Here is a 27,999-nt window from a genome sequence, read left to right as displayed (position 1 = left end):
AATAGACAAATTCTTCATCAATGAGTCCAACCCAAAAGTTTGAGATCATTTTCGACTGAAAATTCTAAAATAACAGGCATTTCAGTTAGTTCAGTTCAAATGATGAGGTTTTCGTGTATAAGAACAAACACTCAAAAATGCTTTGTGTGTGACCTCACATATGTGTATGGCAACATTGACGTGGAACTATGTCCTGTCACTGATAGTGACGGCAAAGCTAATTGAGGTTATATCTGTTATCAAATAATAAATAGTTGTGTTATTGTAGTGACTGTTCAGTCTACTGATTTTCGTCTTTTGGGGAAGAAGTATTTGAAGATATATTTTAGAATTATGGCTAGCAGAGATCCAGCGGCTAACCAACTAATAAAATACAAGGAAACTGCAAAGGTAGGAAATTTTCATATTTTTTTTATATTTCGATTAAATTGTCCACCAAATTTGATCCACCGATTGGAGTTTATTAGTGATGGAATTAATGGTTTCTTCCCTCAACCTTTCAAAACTATCGATTTATTAAATATTTCCCAGAAATTATTGGAAAAATACCTGAACCCTTTCATAAGGTTTACCTTTAGTTTATTTCAACTTCAATGTTGGCTAAGGTCAACATCTACAGGTTTTTGGAGCGTTGATTACTATGTTGTTCCAAAAGTGGGACATTCGCAGTCCAATTTTCGAATGCACCTTATTATGAGATCGAATCGAAAATTTATCTTGACATAGATAAAACCTATTGGTACCTATCCAATTAAAAAATTCAAATGAAATTTAAGTTATGGTGAATTGGGAGCAGACACGAACTCTGAAATCAAAGGGGTCTTTTTGAATGATAATGAATTGCATTTTCCAACTTTTTGACCTATTCTGAATTGCAAATATTGTTGATTAATAATACATCATGAGAAATTCAATTGTTTGCATTCCGCGTCGATATTTTTTGATTCCTCTACTGCAGGCCTTCAAGATAAAAAATTACTCTCCAAAACCTTTCTTCAAGTATTATGTCAATGGAATTTTCATTATCATTATTAAACTATTGCTCAACATACAGCAAAAAATCTTTGTTGTTATTTTTGATAGATCTCTTGATCCACTACAATTGGATTTATTCAACTAGAATATTTTAAACAGTACCTAATTACAAGGGATATTTTGGCATGCATCACAATCGAAGCCATTTTATTCAATTTTATGTAACCATTCATCCTTAAAATTATTGTAAATTTTGCGTTTTAGTTAGGTAATTTATTCCTTTCATAACTATTTCTATTCTTCATTTTGGTTATATGTGATCTTTTTGATTGAATATTATACTAAAGGTTAAAAAACGCTACAATTTTTATACCTTGATATATTATTTACAAATCCGTTGAAAAAAATCACATTCCATTATCCACTGAAATCTAGTGTAGCTTATACAAAAAGTTTTATGAGCTGAGCGAGTTTCGTACCCACACTGTGGGGTCGACATATTATTAAGTAGGTATTTTGTAAAACGTAATGGATTCGAGATTTTGAATTTCATTGCCAGAAAACTAATTGACCTCATCACACATATGGTAAAAAATTCATACTTCTGGATTACATTCGGGATATTGTTATTACTTTGTTGTACTGTTTGTATTGTTCCTCGAATGTCAACCTCTAAAATTGCTCATTTGGAGCCAAAACCTTCAGCAGTCCCAATGAATTTTGTGTCGAACCCCATAATACATCTGCAATAAAATTTTATGGTTCACCTTTCTTATTATTTCTATTTTTTTTGTCTATTCCAAATGAAAATGCGCAAGAAGTTAGTTACGAAGATAACAGAAAATTTCAAAAATTCTGAACATGTTTTCAAAAATTATTGTATTCAATGGTCTGATCATTTCCTTGTAAAGACATATTGTAATTGATTTTTGAGAAAAATAGGAAAGTGGGTTGTACAAAAACTACATCCAACTAATGCCAACGTTTCGTTGATGTATTTCCAATTCTTCAGGGCAAGGTTGAATTTATGTTTTCCACACAAAAGGAAGGAAGGATGTAGTTTTTGTACAATCCACTTTCCAATTTTTCTGTAAAAATCAATTACAATATTATTGTATACATTTCATGACTAATGAATAAAAAAAATACATGTTAGAGACCAGAGTTTTCCTTTTAAAAAATCGTTCAAAAAACATATGTTTGCTCCATGACTAAAAAACAAAAGATGTTACGGAAAAACTACTAACTTCTTCGATAAGTTCAAAGATAACTGAGATACGAGAAGTGCCCGAAAAATGATACTTTTCAACTCCACCCTGTATCTCAAAAACTAGAAGAGCTATCAAAATTTTGCTTACTTCATTTTTAATTTCTTAAAAAGTAGCTAACTATCTCGAAAACCGCAATCCTCTATCTAATGATAAGAGAAATACCATGTGAAAGTGCCCAGAATGGGATAAAACATAACATCCAGATCTAACAAATCCCACAGGGAATTCATAACCGGGAATAATATTAAATTGAAAAGTTTCAATCGGCTTTTGTCCCGTCTATAAAATTATTAATCCTTCATTGTATTTTATTGAAGAAATTATATCAGAGGTAGTTAACCTTTGATTATTTCTTCCATTAGGTAAATCCCGATTGCTAGCAGCATAATAAGACTTCTCTTTATCGAAGTGCGAACAAAAGAGATAGCCCGTCTTTTTCCTGGTATTATTCATTATGTATGTTCACTGAACAATTTTAATCAGCCTACATTATTGTTTAAGATTTACGACTACAAATACCAAAGTTAAAATTGAGTCGTCAATGAAAAAGATTAATACTATTTATGTATTCGCGAAATGAATTTTATAGTAGTTTTATTCAGTATAAGAATAAGTATCCCTAACTCGATAAAACTCAACCTATATTTATAAAAGGTGGATTATACAACGTAAATTCAATCTAATCTTTTACCTTGCATAGGCCTCTCTTGAATATTTCTCTTCATAATATGGGGCCTGTTCCGATATTGCTGAACAGTACTGTCAGTATTTCAGAAACGATGCCTATTGGCCCAGTCGTTCGAGTTCTATTGTTATTCGATTGCGGGCCAGTACTAACAGCAATATCGGAACAGGCCCATGATCTAAAGATATTGTTTATACAGGTGCTTAATGCATTGATATTTAAAGAGCAATTACCTAGCATCTCTCAAGTTTTCGATTCGTGTGGTTCTTACTAATAAGAAGTAGGTTATTGCAAGGGGAGTTTCTGGCCTTTTGTCCAACATGTTTTTCGAATTCAACCCCGACATTCAAAGTAGGAACAAAAAGAACGCTTCACTTAATTACCTTTTGGGAAAACTTAATTTAATAATTACATGGAATGTGTTAATTTTTTCTGGCAGGATATATCCATTTACTCAATCCATTCACGGTTTATATCAGTCACCATAGATTAAATCAACAGATATAAGGTCAAACTGAGTAAATACGAATGACTGATGTGATGACTTGTGGTTCTGTGATACAATTTGAAATCATTACATAGTAGGTTGTTAGCTTCACTGACGGTGCTAAGTATGCGTATCTTTCCTCGAATTTCTTCAGTTCTTCATCCATTCGATCAAGATGTGCACCTGCTTACATGATTTTAAAGTAATCACAAATTATCTGACTGTTGGTAATAATCGAATAAAATATTGGTCAATTACTACTTCTTTGGATTTCGAATTTTATTGTTTCCAATGAAAGTTGAAAAAACACATTCACAAACATGAAAATACGTTTGAAGTTAGAAAACGTTAAACGTTGAAACAAAACTGATACTTTGCTGATATAATGCTAAGACTGTGTTAGTGATAATCATGCATAAATAGACCCTATAAAATAGAATAAAATATATTTTGGGAACACAAGAGAGCCCCTCACTGAACGAAGTGAAAATACGTAGACATGTCAAAAAGGAATCTTGACGGTTGTTGAGATTTTATCAGATTATCCGAATGATGAGATGATGAGAATGAATAGTTGCGAAAAATTTAAGGGTTGATTCTTTGTCAAAAAATAGTGTGGGCCCTTCATCTGTTTCTTTTTTTTGAACAGCCCCTGCTTAAATACAGCTCCCTGAAGATATTACCTGAAAATGATTACTTCCAAAATGATCGATTTTTAATAATGTGTATATTTATTTCAAAAATTATCAGGAATCCGACAAGTATAAATATTGACATTTTCACGGTAAATTTTATTTGCTTTCATTTTTATATGACATATTTCTTTCTAAAATGCACCATTTCCGAGATTTAAGTGAAAAACAAAAAAATACATATTTTCCTCTCAACTTATATGCTCGCTCGCCTTACAGGGTTGTTGAGCTGTCAAGTACCTCTGACAAATTCCGCGAGCCAGAAATTATGGCACATTTCATGCAGACTTCACCTCCCCCTTGAGGCCTCATTGACAGGGATTAGGTGAAAATTATGATTGCTTCACGCTTACCTCTTCATATTCCCAAATATTTTTCTTTATGAAAGAACTCGTGAAAGAATGTTAACGTTAAGACGTTATCTGTTTAGACCTGTTAAGACAGGGAGGCAATGAATACAATAATAAGAATTAATTCAGATGCATACCACCCGCTGGTATGAATATCAACAAGTGTTACGATCTGAATTTACCATCGCCAGGACAATTAAATGGAGAACGTTTCACCGAACAACATGGTTTCGGTCTCTTTTGACCTCCTCAGAGCAACACAGCTCCTTCTCCAATGGAAAAACGCTTGGAATTGATTGACCCTAATTAAATACTGGTAGTAGCTTCTGAGTATGCATTAAGCAGGCCAGCGTACTAAATTAGAGGAAATATGGAACATACGCCATTGTATTCGTCTGGGTTTCGATCTGGTGGGATTTAGACCGGATCTCGTTTCATACTGGATGGCGCTCGAGTACTACACGGTAATAATCAGAAGCTACTACCAGTATTTCATCAGGGTTCGTCAATGGGGAATTTTCCTCAATTTGGGTTATCACTGCATTGCTAAGGTTATCCCCATTTATAAAAAGAAAAATGCAATTGACGATGTAGCTAATTATCGTCCGATATCTATATTGAGCTCTTTGGCGAAGGTGATGGAGAGGCTAGTGTATGAAAGGATGATGAATTACCTCAATAAGTTCTCAACAATAACAAGTTGCCAGCATGGATTTCGAGTTGGTAGGTCAACTGAGACCGCGGCATGTCAACTCGTAGACTATGTACATGGCTGCCTGGATAGTGGACTTTTTGTGGCAGGGTTGTTTTTCGACGAATCTCGGGCGTTCGATTGTCTGAATTTTGAATTCATCTTGGAAAAACTATACCATCTAGGATTCAGGGGAATTTTTCTCGGATGGGTTGAAAGTTATCTTGCGGATAGAAAAATGTTTGTTTACAGTAATCAAAAAAGTTCTAAAGATTATCCTATTCAAATGGGCGTACCACAGGGATCTGTGTTGGGGCCACTTTTGTTTATTTTATTTGTAAATGATTTACCGGACTCTATTAAAATTTACTTCATCATCCTGTTTGATTTTAGAATCTTATTGTTTGCAGACGACACGTCCTTCTTGATAACAGCATCAAGCTTACGGGAACTAAAGAGTAGATGCGAGATGTTGGTAGAGTATTTTTCGGACTGGTGCCGGAAAAATTCTCTGTTACTTAACGTTGATAGGACAAATCTAGTTCACTTTCAGATACGCGAATCTGTTGAAAAGTTGGTTCTTGATCTTCCTCTGGGAAGATTAGAATCTTCTGAGTGTGTGAAGTTTTTTGGGCCTGAAGGTTGACAAAAATTTAAATTGGCAGAGTCATACCGAGTCTGTCTGCACAAAGCTCAGCAGTGCCTTTTTTGCACTGAAACGTTTAAAAAATATATTTCCGCCAGGTGTGTTAATTAGTATTTATTACTCAATGGCATTCTCACATATGAATTACAACGTCATTCTATGGGGAGGGTCAGCAGGCGGTAGGGAGGTTTTTATTGCTCAGAAGAGAATAATTCGACTGATCTTCGGTCTCAAACCCCAGGAGTCCTGCAAGCCAATGTTTTTGGAGCATAGAATAATGAGCTTTCCATGTATTTATATCTTAAGATCTTTATTACATATTCACAACAATACTCAGTCTCTCATGAAATGCTCTCAATATCATGAATATAATACAAGGCATAAGAACACTATCTCAATCCCTGTGCATAGAACATCAAAATTTGAGAATTCACCTATGTATAGTGGAATTAAACTTTATAACAATCTGCCAAATAGGCTAAAAAAATTTTGAATACTATAGATTTAAGAGGGAACTCAAGGAGCTTCTGCTGGAGAAATGTTTCTACAGCAAAAGTGAATTTTTGAGCTCTGTTATTGAATGAAATATATTGTTTTTCTTTTCTTTTGGTTGTAAAATGACTTGTCCTATACATGAACCATGTCTCAAAGGATTAAATAAAATTATTATTATTATTATATTATTATTATTATTATTATGCAAGTTTAATCTAATTATGAGTTTCATTCATGATTTTTTCAAATTTACCGCGGAAACTATTCAAAATCATCCTTCTAATATGGGGTTTTAAAATTTAAATCGTTTGGTTCCGAGTTTACGATTTGGCAACAGCGTCTACAAGACAATGAAAAGAACAATGTCCGATCAGCTTGTTTATAAAATAACAGCTGTTGATCTACAGGCGCGTACTTACTGGCAAGCTTCAACTGCAACCGGCTATAAAAATCCCATGAAATTTTACTACCTTCCTCGTTCGTCGCAGACTTCATAGACAGCCATCTTTGTCTATCTCATCAATATAATGCATTTGCTGTCCTTTATTATCAAGGCATATTTCAGTCGATGTTGCCAGCTTGTGCAATTCTCACAAAACGCTTTAAACTTTAAATACCCATTTTCATTTTTCATTTTTATATGCTTAAAAAATTTTTTTTGGGAAACGGTTGAAATGGTCATTTCAAAATGTGACGTTTCAAAGATATTTCATAAAAAATACATCATTTTCGTCAGAAGGAGTATTCCCTACTCCGAGCGTTTTTCCATCGGAGAAGGAGATGTGATGCTCTGGCGAGATCAAATGAGACCGAAACCATTGTCAGCATCTACGCTCTTCTTCGGTGGAAGGTTCTCCATTTAGTTGTCCTGGCGATGGCAAATTCAGATCTTAACACTTGTTGATATTCATACCAGCGGGTGGTATGCCTCTGAATTAATTCTTATTATTATTTTCTTTATGATTGTTACAGTGGCACTCAGGTACACTCAACCTCATTTCGTTTAAATACCTAATATAATAATCAATTATCATTATAGTTGTTGAGAAATTTGACCACAGCTACTACTGGCGGAGGGGCGCCTTTGGAAAATAAAGACAGATCTCAAAGAGTGGGGCCCCGCGGACCGATACCCTTGAGCGACGTCCAGTTCGTCGAGGAAATATCCCACTTCGTGAGGGAGAGAATACCGGAACGCGTGTTACACGCCAAGGGCTCGGGAGCGTTCGGATTTTTCGAATCAACCGCCGACATCAGCCATCTGACCATAGCGAAAGTTTTCCATTTAGGAAAAAGAACGCCGGTCGCCGTGAGGTTTTCCACCACGGCGGGCGAATTGGGATCGGCGGAGGCTGCGAGGGACCAGAAAGGGATGTCCGAAAGTTTCAAACCGAGGACGGCGTGTTTGACCTCAGCGGCAATCACACCCCCACGTTCTTCCTGAGAGATCCGATTCTGTTCCCCAGCCTGGTGCACGCCATCAAGAGGAATCCCAAGACGCATCTGCCGGACCCGAACATGTTCTGGGATTTCATGTCGCTCAGGCCGGAGACGATGAGCACTTTGCTGCGACTGTTTTCGAACACCGGACTACCGGACGGCTGGAGGAGGATGGATTCTTATCCGGCGAACGTTTACAAGCTGGTGAACTTCAATAGAGTCGTGCATTATTGCAAGTTCTCTTTCGAATGCAAAGAGACAAAACGTTATCTATCCACCAAGGACGCTTCGCGAGTCGAACCGGATTATTTCACTAGGGACTTGTTCAATGCGATCGAGAGGCACAACTACCCCAGCTGGATTCTATACATCCAAGTTATGACAGAGGGGCAAGCGATGGAACTGCTCCATCGCAGAGTTAATCCTTTCGATCCTTTCGACAACACCAAAGTCTGGCCGTCGAGGGAGTTTCCTCGGACTCGTCTAGGAATGCTCAACCTCACGTCAAACCCAACCAATCATTTCGCTGAAATCGAACAGCTCGCTTTTGCTCCAGCCAACATGGTGCCTGGGATCGAACCGTCTGCCTACGATAAGATATTGCAAGGTAGGATATTTGCATACCCTGACGCGCAAAGGTACAGGCTTGGTCCCAACTATCAGCAGCTGGGTCCTAACAGACCCTTGAACGCAGTACGTAACTATCAGAGAGACGGTCCCCAAACCTTCTACCATCAAGGGGACGAACCAAATTACCATCCCAACACCTTTCTAGGTCCGCCGGATGTTTTTATCAACAAACTTGATTTCAAGGAGGATATATTTCTAATGCTGCCGCCCAGTGTTTACGATGATGTATGGCAAAACCAACAGTACTTAGACAGCTTGGGCATCTTCAACAAACAGTCATTAGCTAAAAACATAGCGAATTCCCTCGGGACAGTGACTGATCCGGAAATCAAAAACAGGATGTTGGGTCTTTTCTCAAAAATCGATAGAACATTCCATATGCTTATCAAAGATTATTTGTAAATGTTATTGATAATTCAAAATATGTTAGAAGAATTATTTATTAATTGTTTGAAGATTCTTGTATCCAGACCTTAAAATTATTATAAAAAATCAAATATATACAGATGAGTTCAGTTTAGTTTCATTAAAATTCATACAGGGTGTTCCACGGTGGATGGCCTATTATAAGTTTATAGAGGACTAATCATAATTTTGTGCTGATAATTTGCGTGTTGGGGTTCTTGACTATGAACTTTCCCCCTAAAATATTTTTTCAGACATCAATACACCCAGTATATCTTTGCATCGTTAGATAGCTGATTTAATGGCAATTTCAACATATCTTGGGTAAAAAATCAGCGGTTCATGAGGTTTTGGGATCCACGTGAAAAAAATGGTGAGCAGATCACACTTTTTTGAATATTTCTGCTGAGGAAATTTTTTTTTTAAATCTTCAACATTTCAAACCGTACCAAATTGCCATTAAAGGAGCCATCTAACGATGCAAAGATGTACTGGGTGTGCCACCTGAAATAAAAAAGTATTACGCTCTGTCCGGTATAACCATAGACATAACCCCATGGGTTTAGTCTATACGTATAACCGAAAGCTGCATAGATTTGAAAATATCTATCAGTTCATAGTCGAAAAACCCAAGTTTCATATTTTCGGCAAAAACTTGTGATTACCTTAGATAGAGATAAACGTCTAAGGCCCGGTTGTTCAATTCGTGATTAAAGTTAATTCTGGATTAATTTTGACATTTCCGTTCAAATCTGTCACCTTAATCCAGGATCAACTTAAATCTCGGCTTAAACCTGAATTGAACAACCGAGCCTAAAAATCCATCCACCTTGGGGCACCCTTCATATTGCTGGTAATCCAATGTGGTTCACATAAAATAAACAGGGAATAATCAAGATAAGAAATTATTTTCTTTGTTGTCTTTGAGTCTATTGACTGGTAAGTTTTTCATACCTTATAACAAGACGTTTTTTTAATTATTTTTGAGACAAATATAAACTTGATTCAAGCTTACCTCCAATTGTACAAAATTGTTGTTCATGTCAGAAGTTGATTGAATATTTAGGCATTATGACATTCATAAACACTTGAGATTACTGAACATTATTCACCTATTGTCTATCAAACATTCATCAATTACTTATGATTTATGGACCATTATTCACTAGTCTATCATGGTCAGAATAAATCTGATCATAGAGATATTGCCTTATGGAAATATTGTTAGAAGTTGCCGTAGCCAATAAATTTGGCACAAAAATGATGATCTGTATTCTAGAGATGGTTTACCTACAAGAAATGGGGATGAGTAAATAGCTCAAAAGAAGGATTCGCTTGAAGCCGGACCCACAATTTCGAATTTAACCTCCTACATTGTTTCATTCAAAAAATAAAAGTGCGGAGTGAAAAATCAATTGGAGCTTTCACCACATACAGCCTGTAACTAACAATGAAAAATTCTGTTTTCCATATTTTTCGCTTCCATTGAAGATAGGCGGAAAAAACTAACATACTAACATAATATATATTATGAATATTAGTGAGATCATACGAGAAATCGTAACGAATTTATTATTTATATGCTAGTTGGGGGGCCGACGATGCTGAATCGGAATTTACTCGATCGTCGTGGAGATCTAGTGGATTTTGGGGATTAGATGGTAGAAAGAGCAAAAGGTTCTATGATGTATGCACTTTCAGCGGTGGGGAAAGCGTTTGCAGAGTCTCAAAGATGTAAAAAAAATTGTCATATGATACTGTATATGCTCTACGTGTTTCTGATAATGAATTCATGCTTATCTGACAGTTTGCGCGGTGGGACTGGTAGTACGGAAGAGTTGAAAATGGTAAAAAAAAAAAAATTTCCAGCGTGTCAGATTTTTGGAGGATATGTTAATTGAACCCAAAGGAAGCTACTTCTCAATGGACTGACAATTTGGACGTGACGCAAGGTCACAGCGGTCCTTTGAAAATGTAAAAAAAAATCGTTACTTGTACATACTCGAGCGTGTCAGATTTTCATACAGATGGATAATCTCGGTGTTGTAACGTGTTGACCCATTAATCTGACACTAATTAGGGGGGGGGGTTCTTAATCTGACACTTTGAAGATGATAAAAATGCTTTTTTTCGAATATTCCCCTGCCTGTACCTGTAATCGTTTTTGTATTCATTATGAAAGTTGTAAATAATAAAATTCTACACAACTTTTGTCTGAAGCAATTTTACATACTTTTAACGGTTTTCGAGTTAGAGGGCTATAAGGGCGAGAACACAGAACATAAGGCGAGAAGCTTAGCCACACATGCGAAAGGGCAAGGTCAATGTAGAATCCCAGTCTAATCTACATTCATCCAATTGTCAAAATGACAAGGTATTTCTATGATGACAATTTCGAAATCACTCACAAAAATTTTAGTGTTTTCTCTGACTGAATCTTAGAATGTACTATTTTCCAACGAGTGAATTTTCGCTTCAGCATGTATCGCTAAACACCTCGCATTAATCGCCATAAATCAAAAACGTTTGAACGTAGAAAAAATTGCTCAGGATAAAATTTGTAGAAAATGTTATGCTCTACAACTTTTATAATGAATGCGAAAAAGATTTGAAGCCCAGGGGAGGAGATATTCTTGAATCATTAGCTTCAAAATATACGCCATTGCATCATGTACAAACTTCAAATGACCCTTATCGAATACTGAATAGCTTAAACTTTGTGTGATATATGTTTTTTTTTTCTAGAATACCTTATCGGCGACTACAGCTCACGGTACTCCGATAACGGACAAGGATGCAACCCTTACAGCAGGACTCAGGGGACCAATTCTCCTTCAAGATGTCCCATTGATAGAAGAGATTGCCCATTTTGACAGGGAAAGGATACCAGAACGCGTGGTTCACGCTAAAGGAGCGGGAGCTTTCGGTTACTTCGAAGTAACTCACGACATCACAAAATACTCAGCGGCGAAGGTCTTCTCCCAAATTGGAAAAAAGACCCCTATAGCTGTTCGATTTTCGACCGTAGGAGGAGAGTCTGGATCGGCCGACACTGTAAGAGATCCTAGAGGTTTTGCTGTTAAGTTCTATACTGAGGATGGCGTTTGGGATTTGGTTGGTAACAACACACCCATTTTCTTCATAAGAGACCCTGTACTATTTCCAAGTTTCATCCATACACAAAAGAGGAATCCCCAAACCCATCTGAAAGATCCTGATATGTTTTGGGATTTCATCACTTTGAGACCTGAATCGACCCATCAAGTCATGTTTCTTTTTTCCGACCGTGGAATTCCTGATGGTTACAGACATATGAATGGATACGGATCGCACACGTTCAAGTTGGTCAATGCTGAAGGCCAATGGGTTTACTGCAAATTCCATTATAAAACAAATCAGGGCATAAAGAATTTGGATGTCAAAAAAGCTGGAGAATTATCTGGATCCGATCCTGATTACAGTATTAGAGACTTATACAATGCCATTGCTAGGGGAGATTATCCATCCTGGACATTCTATATTCAAGTTATGACAAATGAGCAAGCCATAAAATGCCCATTCAATCCCTTCGATTTAACGAAAGTATGGTCACATTCTGAATATCCTTTGATACCAGTTGGAAAATTGGTTTTGAACAAAAATCCACAAAATTACTTTGCTGAAGTTGAACAAGTTGCTTTCTCTCCAGCCCACATGGTCCCTGGTATAGAACCCTCTCCAGATAAGATGTTGATTGGAAGATTATTCTCCTATGGTGACACACACAGACATCGTCTTGGAGCTAATTACTTGCAGTTACCAGTTAACTGTCCTTTCAGAACCGCCAACTATCAAAGAGATGGCCAACAAGCTATTCACAATCAAGGAGGTGCTCCAAACTATCATCCAAACAGTTTCGGAGGGCCAACTAATAGCGCTGAAACCAAAATTTTATCTACTGTGTTCTCTGTTGGAGGAGATGCTAAGCGGTACGATACAGGCGACGAAGATAACTTCTCCCAAGCAAGTACTTTCTATCGCAAAACTTTAACAAAAGAACAACAAGATAGGCTTGTGAGCAACATCGTGGGAAACCTAAAAGATGCCGCCGATTTCATTCAATTGAGGGCAGTCAAGAACTTCAGTCAGGTTGATGCTTCACTTGGTGAAAGAATTGCTGAAGGTCTCAAGATTCAGAAAAAAAACCAGGCGTCGTTATAAACAGATGCGATAATTTTTTTCAATCCATATATGTATAGTTATAGGAGAACAAGGTGATAAATGAAGATATTTTTTCGGAAATGGTTTTAATAAATAATTTTTATATACTGTACTTCATTAGTATGAACTTCATTATTTTTCAATAGGGAATCCTTCTGACGAAAATGATCTATTTTTTATGAAATATCTTTGAAACATCACATTTTGAACCATTCCAACCGTTTCCCAAAAAAATTATTTTAAGCACTTAAAAATGAAAAATAAAAATGGGCATTTAAAGCGTTTTGTAAGAATTGCACAAGCTGGCAACATCGACTGAAATATGCCTTGATAATAAAGGACAACAAATGCATTATCTTGATGAGATAGACAAAGATGGCTGTCTATGTAGTATGCGACGAACGAGGAAGGTCGTTAAATTTTATGGGATTTTTATGGCCGGTTGCAGTTGAAGCTCGCCAGTAAGTACGCGCCTGTAGATCAACAGCTGTTATTTTATAAACAAGCTGATGCGACATTGTTCTTTTCATTGTCTTGTATGCGCTGTTGTCAAATCGTAAAATCCGTACAAAGCGATTTAAATTTTAAAACCCCATATTTGAAGGATGATTTTTGAATAGTTTCCGCGGTGAATTTGAAAAAATCATGAATGAAACTCATAATTATTCAGTTTAAACTTGCATACGCAGTGATAACCCAAATTGAGGAGAATTCCCCATTGCATATTTGAAAAATTCCAAGATACTTTAATTTGAAGATATAGGAGATTTGAAGTACTTGAAGTCACTCAGGTGTTGCCACACACTACGTCATCCTAGCGCGCATTGATGTAACAATAAATTTAAATTATTCTTCTCATGAAAGCCAATTTAACAATTCCAGTTATGCGTTCATTAATTGAACAACGTTTTGGCACAAAAGTTGGAAGTTATTTTAATCTTTTTTAGACATTGTGTATACTACGCCACTTCTAACGAACTTAGTTCTGTCAATTGAGCTCCACCTTGCCACCCTTTCCATCGGCTTTGAACTGAATGGTGCCTCCTTCCCATATTTTCTTGAAAATAGAAATTAGAGAAGATTTTCCTTTATTAGCTGCGTAATCTGCAGTCGATGTTGCCAAATGGTGAAAAACAAACATCCTTTCAATTTTGAAACACCCATATTTATTTTTTCTTTTTATGAGAACTCAAAATGAACTCTTCAGGGGAAATAATAAAATTCGATTTTTTGAAGATATCTTAACATAAAAAAGACGTCGCCATTTATAACTCAAGATCAGCTGGACTGTTTGGTATGAAATTTTATTTGTTACTATTATTTTGTTGTTATTTATGATCCGGTTAATTTGAAAAAAAAACTTGTCATTTAATACAGAATTGACCAGAATATTGTTATTGTTCAAGCTTATTATTTATGAAAATTGAATAAACGACTGATTATTCTTAAAATCTGATTTATTTACAATAAACTGAAGTATACTCAAAAATAAAAAAATAAGAATTTGATCCAATGAGCTACCTATTTCTCTGATAGGGATTCTATAATACTATTCAATTTGTTTTTACTAGCATTTACTGTTGATTCTGTTATGAATCCACTAAAACATGAATTATTTTCCAGTGAATCAATTATGTCAAATAATATCGGTGCTTTCCACTCAGTCCCTGTCCCACAAAAAATTGTTTCATTTCCACCTACTGTGCAAACAGTGTCGTGATTTATAAAACCAAGAATACTTTCGGGATCTTGCATATATTCCGAGTAGTCGTCCTCTTCGCACATCTTCACCTTCAATTCGTCCAAAAATTCTTTAACAGAATCATGACCTAGAGGAAAAAGAAGTGTAATTATTCAATATAATCAAAACAAAAAACCTCAAATATTTGAAAATTTTTTCAAAATAAATATTGAACTTCCACAAAAAATTTAATGAATGAAATTAGTGGTCCATTAAATGAAAAGTATTCTTCAAAATAGAAAAAAACTACATTAGCAATTTGTTTACCTTGAATAATCTTCTACTTGAATTTGTTCTTTCTAATTTAATGCATTAACTTAAAAACGATATAAATGCAAACAACTATACCTTCTCTTTTAGCAATAGGTGCTAGAATTCCAGTTGGTCTCTTGCCTTGCCTACTTCTACAAAATGAACAGTTGCATATTCCTTGACATACAAAGCAAGACCAATAGGGGTCAAGCAGAGCATCTGCAATATCAACCCCATATCGGTTTTTTGCACAAGGGCCACAAAATTGACCACGAACACCAAAACAGTCCAAATTTCTGCATATCGTTTTTGTGTCTAATGTCTTCTGCCGGCATTGATGACAACTAGAGCCTTGAAAAAAAAATTTCATCAAAATATTTAAATAAATCCATTTCCTCCATGAAAATGTAGGGTAGTGGTGTGGAGCTCCATAAGGATGAATTTTCCAATATTCAAATTATGGTTTTACTTACCATTTATCTTATCATAAACTTTATCAGTCACTTTATAACAAATATCAGCCAGCATTTCAGGAGTAATTTCTTCTGGTTCGAGTATAACTCGATCACATGATATCTGTTGCTGTCTGGAAAAAGACCTTCGCTGTATCCTTTCCTTTGAATATTTTAACTGACCGTTAGAGAAAAGTGATCGATTTTCCAATTCATCGATATCTTCCATAAAATTAAATCTTGGAAGTTTACCAGATAATCTATCTGACTTTCTTCTTTCAGTAAACATAGCGATTGAAGATCTAAATGCTGGATCATCTCCTGTGTTTTTTCTTCTTTTTTGTGGTATTTTTTTTTTCACCTCTAAGCTGCTCTCCTTTCTTGTTATTGTTGATTCTACTTCTTTTTCGTTTTTAGTTTTATCTCCATATATTTGTTCTTTCAATGTATTCAATTCTGCTAACAATTTTTTCAAGTGGGGATCTATGTCATGCCCTCCCATATTTTTCAGGATGAGGTCTTCCATACTTTTTGGCGTTATGTTCATGATTATTTTGTTATTCTTAAGAAAATTGCAAGAATATTTTTCAATAAGGGTCTAATTTCCCGCCAAAAGGCCAAGGAAGTCTAGATTTCAGATAAACATAAAATCATACAAACGTTACGGAAGTGCAATCAATCCACAATTTTCTTTCAAGTCTGGTGTTTCCTAGAAAAACGACCTAATAGTATATATTATTAGGTGAGATGATGGAATAACTTTTTTTCCACTATTTGTTTAAAATGTTTAAATTGCCACCACAGAACATCAACTAACACAACACTTGACCGTAGATAGAGGAAGGGGAAGATAACGTAAACAACAAGAAAAGTGTGTCCAACATCTCTATGTTTTTGTTGACATTTACTATGCATCTACTCCATGTTTGTTTACGTTTACCCCAATATTTGAATGTTTTTTATTGTATTTGTGTTCGATGTAATAGTGTTTCGTGCGTTTTAAGACTTGAGTATCAAGAATTTCGGTGTTGACATGCCAGGAAATTGTGTAATTTGTGGAAAATATGCCGAAAAAGATAGATTCGGATTGGGGTAAACGTAAACAAAAACAAGTTGATGTTGGACACAGAGAGCTTTCCTTCGTAGCTGCGCAATGCGGTATCTTCTCTTTCCTCTATCTACGCACTTGACAGACTAGCACAGAAACATAGAGAAAGGGTCTCTCTTCTCTCTCTGCACAGAACCAAAATTCCTCTTTGACAGAACACATAAATTTTTGACCACATCTTGATTTTCACAGACCACCTTTCTTTATATCTTGTTCTTCTAACTTTGACTGCGCCTGGTCGGTATCAAAGAGAAATCTTTGCCGGTAGATACACTGAAAAAACTTAAGTTGCCAATAAAGTTATAGTGTAGTAGTTGCTTTTTTCATCACTCTTCAAAAAGATTCTAAAAAAATATGAATTATCGTAAAGTAAATAATAAATGAATTACGGGACAGAGACCAAAAAGCATGTGAAAAAGAAAAAAATGTCAACCATTTGTGAAACATGTCAAACCATAGAAAGTGTCAAACTGTCAAACCTAGTACCAAAGAGTTGGTTACTCTTTGCTAGTACTCTGTAATCTGTGCTGTCAAAAGTCAAACATTTGTGTGTAAACCAATTGAATGTAGGTTATATTCTGTTCAAGTATCATTTAAGTTTAAATTTTTACCATCATTGTTGGAAAAAATGTTGCCCTCGAAAGGATATTTCAATGATATTGAATGTCCCTACTTGGAAAATAACTGTGGCCGGCCTTATTGCCATTTCAATCATAGGAAAAAACAACAAGATGATGTGAATGAAGTTGCTTTGGAAGAATCTAGTTCTAAGGAAATTCCTACATATAAACCAACTCCAAAGAGCGAGTTAGCTGTAAGAAAAAGTCATATACCAATCAGCTATGTACCAGATGTTTATAAAGTTGAAAAATCTACAACACGTTCATTCAGAAGCAATACATTATCGGATATAGTTTATAAACCAACACCTATAAGTTTGTTGAATTCAAGTGTAAAAAGTAGTGCGAAAAGTGATAATAACAGCATTTCAAATTCTGAGAATAATATAGAATCTAAATACATACCAGAAAATGCAGTAAAAGGAAAATCCAAAAATGAAATAACTCTAAATGACAATATAGAAGAATATGAATACAAACCTACGGAGCAACGGATTAAATATGAGTATAATCCAACATCCCACAAAGATGTCAATGAAGAAAGTTTATTAGATATTGTTTATAGGCCAAATTCAAGTGGTCTTAATGAAGTATCAAATGTAAAATATACTCCTTCTGCCCGTTCTAAGCAGAATAGCAATATAAATTTTGAGAACTTAGACAATGAGTTTGAGATGATTGATGAAATCATAAATATGTCTGATATTCCTATAAAATCTGAAGCTGATGCTGAACCAATAACTAGAGTTTGTGAAAATGAAAGGACTTCATCAGAGAGTAACTCTGAAACTGGAAGTTCATCGCATATTAATCAAATACCTTCCAAAACTACAGATAAACTAGATTCTGGCTATAAAAGTGATACATATGGAAAGTCGAGAATTTCTGGTGAACAAAAGGACAAAGAATTGAAGTCAAAAGAAAACAGACAAGATGGAAAAGAAAAAAAAAATGATAAGAGGAAGGAAAAAGTTGAAAAGGAAAAAATTGAAGAGATTAACAATAAAACGAAAGTTGAAAGAAAGGATCGGAAAAGTGATGAAAAAGATAAAGGAGAAAGAAGAGAATCAAAATCAAAAGATCCTAAAAGAAATGATAAAAGAAAAAGTGAAAGTAGTAGAAGTCAGGATAAAGATAAAAAAATCATTGATAAAAAATCCAAAGATACAAAAGAGCAAAACAGTTGTACAAAAAGAGAAATGGATAAAAGTAGTAATAAAAGCAAAAAGAAGGAAAAAGAAGATGAGAAAAAAGAGGGTCGAGCTCACAGTAGAAGTAAAGAGAGGGATAAAAATAAACATTCTAAGTATAAAGCAGAAAATAATGAATGTGATAGAAAACATGAAAAAAGACATACTAAACATGAGAAAACAAGAAAAAGAGAATCTTCCAGTTCTGAATCTGAAAAAAGGAAGACTCTTGAAATGTTTGAGGATATTGAAAGTAAAGAATTTTCGTCTTTGGACTTTGATTATGATATGGATATCGATGAAAAACAAACAATGGAAGAATGTTTCAAAATATTTAATGAATATAAACCTACAGTTGCACAACCTGTTGAAGAAATAACTGTTCCTATCAAAAATGAATCCGACTTGGCTGAGGATACAGCTCTCACAAAGAAAAGAATCGCTCATTCTAATGCATCAAATATGTTAACAAAACTTCAACATCAAAAACCTATAAGCAAACCCACTCCAGGTCAAATCATGAATAACCGTTTGAAAATCGCCAAAGCAGCTCAAGCATATAATGAAGAAAAATTGATAACAAATGAAGTCAAAAATGTTATGAAGCGTCCACAACCATCACAGTTATTTAAGCCTGCTAAAAAACCTAAGTTTAATGAAGAGAAGCCCTTCTTACCTCCATCAAACACATCTTTGATCGATGAAATTATTAACAGAACTAATTCTAAACCAGCTGTCAAAAAAATTGCTCCAGTATCTAATGTACTGAATATACAAAAAGCTAAAGCAAATTTGAAGATATTGAATACTAAGCAAACTACTGAACAGTCTACTAAAACAATAGCACAGACCAATAAAACTGGTAAAAGACAAGCACATATTCCTGATTACTCATTAATTGATATTCCTGATGTAATTGATGTTGATAAATCTAAATTACCTGTTAATGTTCGTTCAAGATTTCTTACACTTTTAGCTGATGAATGTTGTAAGTTGTATTTGACTCAAAAGGATGCTTACAAAAGAGCTTTAGATGAAGAATATAGTTGCTATCAAAAATGTAAAGTTCTAGTTACATATAGAAACTCTGCTATGTTGGCTGTGAATCGTTTACGGAAAGAAGTGAAAGAACGAGAAGAGAAAAATTTAGGCCCAATAGGTTCAGATGAATCATGTCAGGCCAATAAAGGTGATGCTGAAAAGAAGGCTTTGTTTGCTAAAATTCAGCAATACGTTTTAACAAATGAAGAACTGGATATTCATGGATACCCAAGGGAAAGCAGAATTCCTGGAAAAGCTATAATCAAAAATCGCAAAACTTTAAGCATTGTACCCTTGCCGAAAAACCAGAAAAAATGCTGTAGGTGTTCTAAAATATATCTGATTGATGATGAAGGTAAAGCTGTATATGAAGAAGAGTGCCTTTATCATCCTCTGAAGAAAAGAACTATTAGAGGAGAGCATATTTACCTGTGTTGTAAAAGTACAGATGATTCAGGTTGCGTTACATGTCATACTCATGTAAGTGAAGCACCTGAAGATGCAGAGCTCGATGGATTTCAAACTACATTACCCCCAAATGGTGATAATGATCCCAGGAGTAATGCAATTTATGCTTTAGATTGTGAAATGTGTTATACTACTAAGGGACTTGAACTTACTAGAGTTACAGTTATCGATACAAACTGCAAGACTGTGTATGAATCGTTAGTGAAACCATTAAATGAAATTATTGACTATAACACTAGGTTTTCTGGTATAACCAAACAACAAATGGATAGAACCAGTACTGGAATCTTACAGGTTCAAGCAAATATTTTACATTTGTGTAATTCTAAAACGATATTGATCGGACATAGTTTGGAGTCAGATATGAAAGCTTTAAAAATAATTCATGGTACAATAGTGGATACAGCTGTTTTGTTTCCCCATAAAATGGGTTTGCCCCATAAGAGAGCACTGAGAACCTTAGCAAGTGATTACTTAAAGAAAATTATTCAAAATGATGTAGGTGGTCATGACAGTGCAGAGGACGCAATAACTTGTATGGAATTAATAAAATGGAAAGTCAAAGAGGACTCAAAATTCAAAAATTAAATGATTTTGTATCAAATTTATTTATAATATTTATTGTTATTGTACATTAAATGTATTTAAGAGTTTCAGTTATCGTTTATATTTTCTGAAAGATTGATATACATATTATCACTCTTTTATAATTATGTTACAGAATAAAATCCAAGTTTTCCACTTTCTGAATTGATACTTTGTTTTCTACAGAAGTCCATATTATTTCTCTCCAAATTGAATTCTAGAACGTTTGTTGAAAAAAAAATTATATTCTGTAAAGAGGCATTTCTGTAAAACTTATAGTCTAATCACTCTAATGTAACGTCGAGACGAACATTTTTTCCAAAAACATGCACAAAACACTCGACCAAAACAGCATTCGAACCACCGGAGGGAAAAGCTTGTGTGCCCCACGGCAACGAACGCTTGACAAATCCCTATTATTTGTGTTCTGTGGACCTAACCTAACTCCCTTTGCTTGTAACCTCTCTATAAAATACATAAATGAATATTTATTTCTGTCTGGTTTTATTATTATAACAAAAATGTTGAATAAAATCTGCTGGCGTATGATACTTTGCAAAAATTCAGAAAAAACACCTTTATCAAAACTGAGACTATTGTGTGATATTTCTTTGAGAACTATATCAACAAATAAGCCTTTGTGGGCAGTAAAGAACGATAAACACACATCTGTTAAAGTTTATGACGGAATCTTGAGTTCTCAGATCAGGGGAGTTAAGGTATGAAACTTCCATATTTTACAGATGTGAAACTGATTGTCCAAAGCTCAATATTTGGTAATTAAATTATTATGTGGATTGAATTTCTAATGTGTATTTTGAATTTCAGGCCTTTTCGCTTTCTTCAAGTATAATAGGCCTGCTTGCTCAACCTATCTTGTATAAAGAAATTGTTTCTACTGGAAATATACCAATTATAGTAGCTGCTTATAGCTGTGTTGGTTTTTTCACATTTGTAACTCCTCTACTTTTACATAGTATTACAAAGAAATATGTTACCTCTTTGGAATATGTGCCTGAAGAGGAAAAATATATAGCATACACTATAAACTTTTTCTGTCTAACAAAAAAGGTAGGTAGACTACATTTAAATTCATACCAATTTAAATGTTCATTTATCAATCGGCCTTACAGGTAGAATTTAAAGTGGAGGATGTTGTCGTACCAGATTTGCCAGGAATGTTTACCACATTGAAAGTCAAAGGAAAGCCACTCTTCTTACATCCTAGTCATTTCGAAGATCCAGAACATTATGCCATTTTAATGGGCTTTAATAAACCTATCGACTTCAAAATGAACGAACAAAGTAATTGTGATAAAAATAAGTAAATAGGAAATGAATTAGATGGTAATAAATTATTGATCATTTATGGTTTTTAGAAACATTAATCATTGTCTATAAATTTTGAATTTTCCAGTTGAGGAAATTTCTACGTATCCTACCTCCTATTCAACATTGAACATTAATCTATACTTCATTCAACTTTATTTTAGCAGTCGGTTGGCCATGGAAATTTGACACATTTCACTCTGTATAGTACGAAAATGTGGGGTTATGAAGCTTGTCAAAACATTTATGGGTTTTAAATCAACGCTATGTTGCCCGTTTTACGTAAAAGTTTCTGTTATTACGTATTTTATCACAATGTCGAATCTCTTCGGAAAATATGATTGAAGGCATGCCAAATCCAGTTATTTGCATGGAAAATACAAGAGATATAGTATAATATCATAATATGCACTAGCTTGAGGAGAGTTAATGTTCGTTTTCTTCTTTGGCTTACATCATTTGTAGATTTCAAAAATATTAACCCGAAGATGAAATGCATATGATGCAGTGGTTGGCAATGGGTATCTCCCGAAGGAATTAACAGATAATTACAAGAATGTCAAATTTTTCAACAAAAATCATCTTGCATCGATATAAGTAAAAGGAGTTGAAGGAAGTTTCAAGTTAAGATGCAACTTCACCGTTGAACAAAAATTTCACATGAATAAACAGTAACAGGACAACTTGCGCGTATTTGTGGCTATTCATCTTAATACATTGATGTAATTATAATAATTAGGTATTTACTAGTAGGTACCTTAAGACATTTACATTGTATAGGACAAGTCAAATGAAAAACAGAAAAATCCATTTTAGGGAACTTATTCTCCGATGACATTTATCGAAAATCCTGTAGTAAACTTTTCGCATTAATTCACTCAAACATAAAATTCCCGAATGCCACCACTTTTTTGGGTCTCCCAATAGAAGTGAATTCTTTGTCATACTCTTCATTCACAATCTTTCTGATTGTGGAAATATTCAGCTGAAATATAAGTCGTTTAGATTCAGATGAAACATTATATAAATTCTCTTACATTGAATATGTTCGCTATCGTCTGACGTATTGTGGATTTTAGAATATCAGGGTATAACTATTTGAATGAGCGGACCTGAATTCTAAAAAGCACTTCCTGAAACCCTGTCTCTTTTTTCAATCACTTTCGGCATTTTCGAATTTTCGTAATAAAAATTGATATTAGTTGTGGCAACGGCGTTATGACATTAAAGACATTTCATGAGTGCCAACCTTACTCCGTTCTAGTTACAAAAACTTGAGAAAATTATTTCATGGCCAACCGACTGCTAAAATAAATTTGAATGAAGTATATGTCATTTGCAAATTTTTTGAACGTGTTAATCCGTGCCGAAAGCGACAAGGCAGGCACATATAAATTGAAGAAGAAGACAAAATCTGTGCAGATCACCTTTGTTCTATGACTATGCAAACAAACACTTCTTTGTCTATGGTTTTTGGTTTTAATTTCTATGATGGTATTGATCCACCTTGCCTGGTTCAAGCATAGACATAAAAATATATGGACAGGCCCTGAGAGAGAGAGGTTGCAAGTAGTACGTAAGAAAGAGATGGACATATGGTAGAAAATGTCATTTTTGAACCACGTGTTGCAAACGATGACTCATTGTTTTGAAACTTTCTTTTTAGAATCTTACACAAAGAACTTCAATCTGATTGGTTACTTCTGAGCGATCACTTGGTTTTGAACTTTGAACAAAGATCTTTCCAATTTTTGGTTTTGAAGCGACGATCTACTCTGTTTTTTGTGCTGATATACCAAATAACAACTGATTAAGTTCTTTTGAGAACTAATTGGATATTTATTTATTATTATTTATTTTTACGAAAATTTTTGAATTTTTTTTTTCAGTAGTTTAAATATTCATTTAACTTAGTTATTAGATATTAGTCATTAGTTATAGTGTAGAATTTTAATTAACAATTTTCATAATATACAATTTTATTGGTTTTCAGCATTTTTTCCGAATTTGAATAATCCTTAGTTAATTTTAATTAACAATTTTCAGTACTTATAGGTTTGTGCTAATGTTCATTAACATATTTCATTATGCCCACCAACTGTGCAGCTTACAACTGTACGGCTATTGCAGAAAAAGGGTCAAATTTAAAATTCCATCGGTAAGTTACAGCAATCAATTCTAAACTTCAAATGACTGAAAACTTTTTTTCATGTTTTTTTGTTGAATCTGTTCTTGTACATCTTCATATATTTAAAACAATAAGTATACCGAAAGATGAGATCTTGAGGGAAAAGTGGATGATTGCCTTGTCTGCAGTGCACTACCGTCCCTCTGTTACAGCGAGAGTTTGTAGTAGGCACTTCAGAACTGAGGACTATACTGTGGACAAACTTGGGAGAACAGTTCTGAAGCTAGGAGCTGTCCCGTCAGTTTCAGATTTTCAGGATGATACGGAAGGTAAAAATTATTTTCTAATTTATATCACATCATTATAAGTGGGCTAGGAATCAAATCTAAATTCTGAAAGAAAATTATAGAAAATATAGAGCTTAAATTTCGTTGAAAATTTTCTCCTATGTTTCAAATCTATATTCTAATTTTATATGTTTTATTTTATCAGCTGGTCCCAGCACATCAACATCAAATGCTGAAAGTTTTGATGAAATTCAAACTGAAGAACCTACTATTCCATCTCGGACTTTTTCAGGCCCTAGTGATGAAAATGGTAATCTGCTTGGAACAAACATTAGAAATATCTCAGGTATGTGATGTTTATCATGATTAACTTCTGCGATATTTTAAATTTCATTGATAAGAATGTATTCATATGTTTAGATATTTTGTTACTCTCAACTGTTCCCATATTTGGAATCTGTTGAATTTTGATTCAAATTTTTCCTGTATTTCAAAATCACCTATGTTTTTTTTCGATCAGAGGGTCTCTCCACATCAACATCACCTCCTATAAATGATTCTACATCAAATGCTGAAAGTTTTGTAGAAATTCAAATGGAAGAACAGACTCTTCCATCAATTTTTCCATTTCAAGTCGAGGTTGATGAGAATTGTAACGTGCCTAGAACATACATTGGAAAAGCCTCAGGTATGGGATGTTTATTTATTTATTCATTTAATAAAAACACGGAGTTGAGCCAATACCATGAAAATTATAGGAAAAAGTGCATCAAGATGATATGATGATATGTGTATAAAAATACTTTTATACACAATTAATTTCTCTAATATTTCAAATTTCATTCAAAATTTATTTATTTATTATTATTTCATGTATTTAGATATTTCATTCCCCTCAAACGTTCCTGCTGCTTGGAACCCTCAAATAACAGTAATTCCTGTGGAAGAGACACAAGATGTAGAGTGTGGACTACAAAATGTTCCTTCATCTCAAGGTGAGCAGTCAACATCGTTCCTTGATGGTTCCAGTGCAGTTGCTCCTCCTCATTCGAGCACATTAATCACCAAAAGGTAAATAGATAGTTCTAATTATGATAGCTGATAACTAATCTTTCGGATAACACTTGCAAAAGGCTTTGTTGCTAGAATGTTTCACAAATTATTTTCTTGTTCTGTATAGAAAAAGGTCAGTCCCTGTATATGTAGGAGAATTTGTTGAATCTGACCTTGAATGTCCCATTAAAAGGAAAAGGTACTGGCAAATCTCTCAGTCTGTCATTAGAGAATTAAGAAGAACTAACAAATGTAATTCTAACAAGATTCAAAGACTGAAGAAAAAAGTAACAGGTCTGCATGAACTTCTTGATGATTTGAAAAAAAGATTTCAAGTTTCTTCTGAGTCTTCATTGGTGCTTAAGGTATTTCAAATAACAAAAAAAAGTTGTTTGTTGTATCATAGTTCAGCCTGTCATCAGCAATGAACTAAAAATGAAAAACCATCGAGACAATTTTCATAATTGGCTGAATTATATCAACCAACATCTTTATTGGATTTGGTTCTTTGTTATGCATGTTTCTGTTTGTTTATGCTATGCTTTTTTGTTTGCATGTTTTTGTTAACATGATGAACTTTTCTGATCAGAAATCTCTTTGTTTTCCACAAAAAGTTTTCATTTTGTATTATGCAGTAAATTAAATTATATATATTTTATACAGGAATGTGTTGGTGAAGCTGAAAAACAACTTCTATCTAGGCAATTGAAGGGAGGAAGTGGAAAATTTCCTCCAGAATTGAGAAGTTTTGCCCTAACTCTCAACTTCTACTCAAACTCAGCCTACAGCTACATTAGAAGAACTTTTGGAACAAATGCTCTCCCTCACCCAAGGACCTTGTCAAAATGGTGTTGTTCGGTAGATGGATCACCAGGATATACATCGGAAGCAATAAAAGCTGTGAAAATTAAGGTGGACATTGAAAAGACAAAGGGAAAGGCATTAATAGCTGGATTAGTAATGGATGAAATGTCCATTAAGGAACATGTTGAATGGACTGGTACAAGAAATGTTGGATATATCAATTTTGGAACGGGAATTCAGGATAGTGATAATCTCCCTAAGGCTAAAAATGCTTTGGTTTTCATGCTAGTTGCATTGAATGCTAAATGGAAAGTTCCAATTGCTTATTTCCTAATAGATACTTTAGGTGCAGAGGAGAAAGCAAACTTAGTGAGAGGTTGTCTACTACAAATGGAAAGTACAGGAGTAATAATCAAGACCCTCACTTTCGATGGACTGACATCAAATCTGAGTATGTGCACACATTTAGGAGCTGATCTGAGCTGGCCAAATATAAGACCATATTTTCTCCATCCTTCAACTAAGCACAAGATTTATGTTATTCTGGATCCTTGCCATATGGTCAAGTTGTGTCGTAACACACTAGGAGACTGGGGATTTTTTTATGATGGATCTAACCGCAAGATTGGTTGGAATTATTTTGCTGAGTTGGTTAAACTGCAGAATGAATCTGGTCTCCATGCAGCAACTAAAATTCGAAATCGGCACTTGAATTACCAAAAGGAGAAGATGAGAGTGAAATTAGCAGTGCAAATATTCAGTGCAAGTGTAGCTGATGCTCTAGAGTACTGCGATAAAGATTTAAGTCTTCCACAGTTTAGTGGAAGTGAAGCACTCGTAAATTTCTGCAGAAAAATGAACGACACATTCGATATTCTGAACAGCAGAAATTTTTTTACTAAAGTTATTATGAAGAAACCACTCTGCAGTTCTAATGAAAGTTTAATAAAAGAAACAATAGCTTCCTCAATAAAATACTTTAGTACACTCAAAGACCAGAGAGGAAATCTGATGATTTCATCTCCACGAAAAACAGGCTTCCTTGGATTAATAATTTGTCTGACCAGTATTGGAAATTTATTCGATGATCTGATAAAATCAAAAACTTTGAAGTTTTTATGCACATATAAACTAAGCCAAGATCACATAGAAATGTTTTTTTCACTCATGAGATCTCGAGGAGGTTTTAATAATAATCCAACTGCACTACAATTTGAAGGATCATATAAAAGAGTACTGATCCATACTGAATTACATTCTTCAGAATCTGCAAATTGTCTGGCACAAGATGAAACAAGTATATTAAATGCAACATCAGCAACTAATTATTGCAGTAGAAATTCATTAGATACCTTGGATTTGGAAGATGTTGAAGATGAAGATATTGATTACATGGTGCCTTTCACTGAAATCTCCAACACTATGTATTATACTGACATTGTAGGATACATTGCTGGTTTTGTGAGTAGAAAAGTGATGAAACAAATTGATTGTGATATATGTGCCAGATCACTTACTTCTTCAAATATTTCATCTGCACTTCTACGAAGGAAAAATAGGGGTGGGCTCTGTAGGCCTTCTCCAGATGTAGTAAAAATATGTATTGTGGCTGAGAGTATCATGAGGACAATAAAAAACTTCTCAGAGCCCAATATAATGATGAAAATGATGACTTTGTCCCTAAGAAAAATAGACTTTAGTGATGTTTTCAGAGATCTTGCTGAGCATATTTTAGATCAAGATCCTCTTTGTGGCCATCTTCTACAACTGGTCAAACTGGTCTTGAAAAGTTATCACACAATTCGTCTACATCACATAAATAACACCTCCAATGAAGTTGAGTCAAGAATACGACAGAAATTAACAAAACTGATTCATTTTAATCATCAATAATGATTTTCCTTCGTATCAACATTATGGGTAGCAATAGGAACTCCCTAGGGACAGTCCTGTCAGGAGAAGTGAATCTACTCC

General features: G+C 34.5%; 5 protein-coding genes across 5 annotated transcripts; 4 read left to right on the top strand and 1 right to left on the bottom strand.

Moving 5' to 3' along the window:
- Positions 1 to 231: 231 nt before the first annotated feature.
- Positions 232 to 13,079, top strand: LOC123309236 (catalase-like). The gene is made up of 2 exons (XM_044892230.1): positions 232 to 390; positions 11,513 to 13,079. Exons 1-2 carry the CDS (start codon positions 334 to 336, stop codon positions 12,965 to 12,967), a joined length of 1,512 nt encoding a protein of 503 aa, XP_044748165.1. The 5' UTR covers positions 232 to 333; the 3' UTR covers positions 12,968 to 13,079.
- Positions 7,521 to 8,774, top strand: LOC123309251 (catalase-like). The gene has a single exon (XM_044892256.1). It carries the CDS (start codon positions 7,811 to 7,813, stop codon positions 8,762 to 8,764), a length of 954 nt encoding a protein of 317 aa, XP_044748191.1. The 5' UTR covers positions 7,521 to 7,810; the 3' UTR covers positions 8,765 to 8,774.
- A 1,327-nt stretch (positions 13,080 to 14,406) lies between the features above and the next one.
- On the bottom strand, positions 14,407 to 16,206 carry LOC123309242 (cell division cycle-associated 7-like protein). Its single transcript, XM_044892243.1, has 3 exons — positions 15,434 to 16,206; positions 15,057 to 15,311; positions 14,407 to 14,796 (listed from the first exon to the last, which is right to left on the bottom strand). The coding sequence occupies exons 1-3, from the start codon at positions 15,957 to 15,959 to the stop codon at positions 14,489 to 14,491; spliced, it is 1,089 nt and encodes a 362-aa protein (XP_044748178.1). The 5' UTR covers positions 15,960 to 16,206; the 3' UTR covers positions 14,407 to 14,488.
- Positions 16,207 to 17,043: 837 nt separating this feature from the next.
- On the top strand, positions 17,044 to 20,589 carry LOC123316761 (RNA exonuclease 1 homolog). Its single transcript, XM_044902980.1, has one exon. The coding sequence runs from the start codon at positions 17,149 to 17,151 to the stop codon at positions 20,425 to 20,427; it is 3,279 nt and encodes a 1,092-aa protein (XP_044758915.1). The 5' UTR covers positions 17,044 to 17,148; the 3' UTR covers positions 20,428 to 20,589.
- Positions 20,590 to 20,890: 301 nt separating this feature from the next.
- Positions 20,891 to 21,791, top strand: LOC123313677 (transmembrane protein 70 homolog, mitochondrial). The gene is made up of 3 exons (XM_044898652.1): positions 20,891 to 21,143; positions 21,253 to 21,495; positions 21,558 to 21,791. Exons 1-3 carry the CDS (start codon positions 20,946 to 20,948, stop codon positions 21,750 to 21,752), a joined length of 636 nt encoding a protein of 211 aa, XP_044754587.1. The 5' UTR covers positions 20,891 to 20,945; the 3' UTR covers positions 21,753 to 21,791.
- The last annotated feature ends 6,208 nt before the right edge of the window (positions 21,792 to 27,999 follow it).

This window comes from Coccinella septempunctata, chromosome 1, assembly GCF_907165205.1.
Source record: "Coccinella septempunctata chromosome 1, icCocSept1.1, whole genome shotgun sequence".
Lineage (NCBI taxonomy): Eukaryota > Metazoa > Arthropoda > Insecta > Coleoptera > Coccinellidae > Coccinella > Coccinella septempunctata.
The sequence above is the reverse complement of the archived record's forward strand: the minus strand, read 5'-3'. Positions and strand labels throughout refer to the sequence as shown.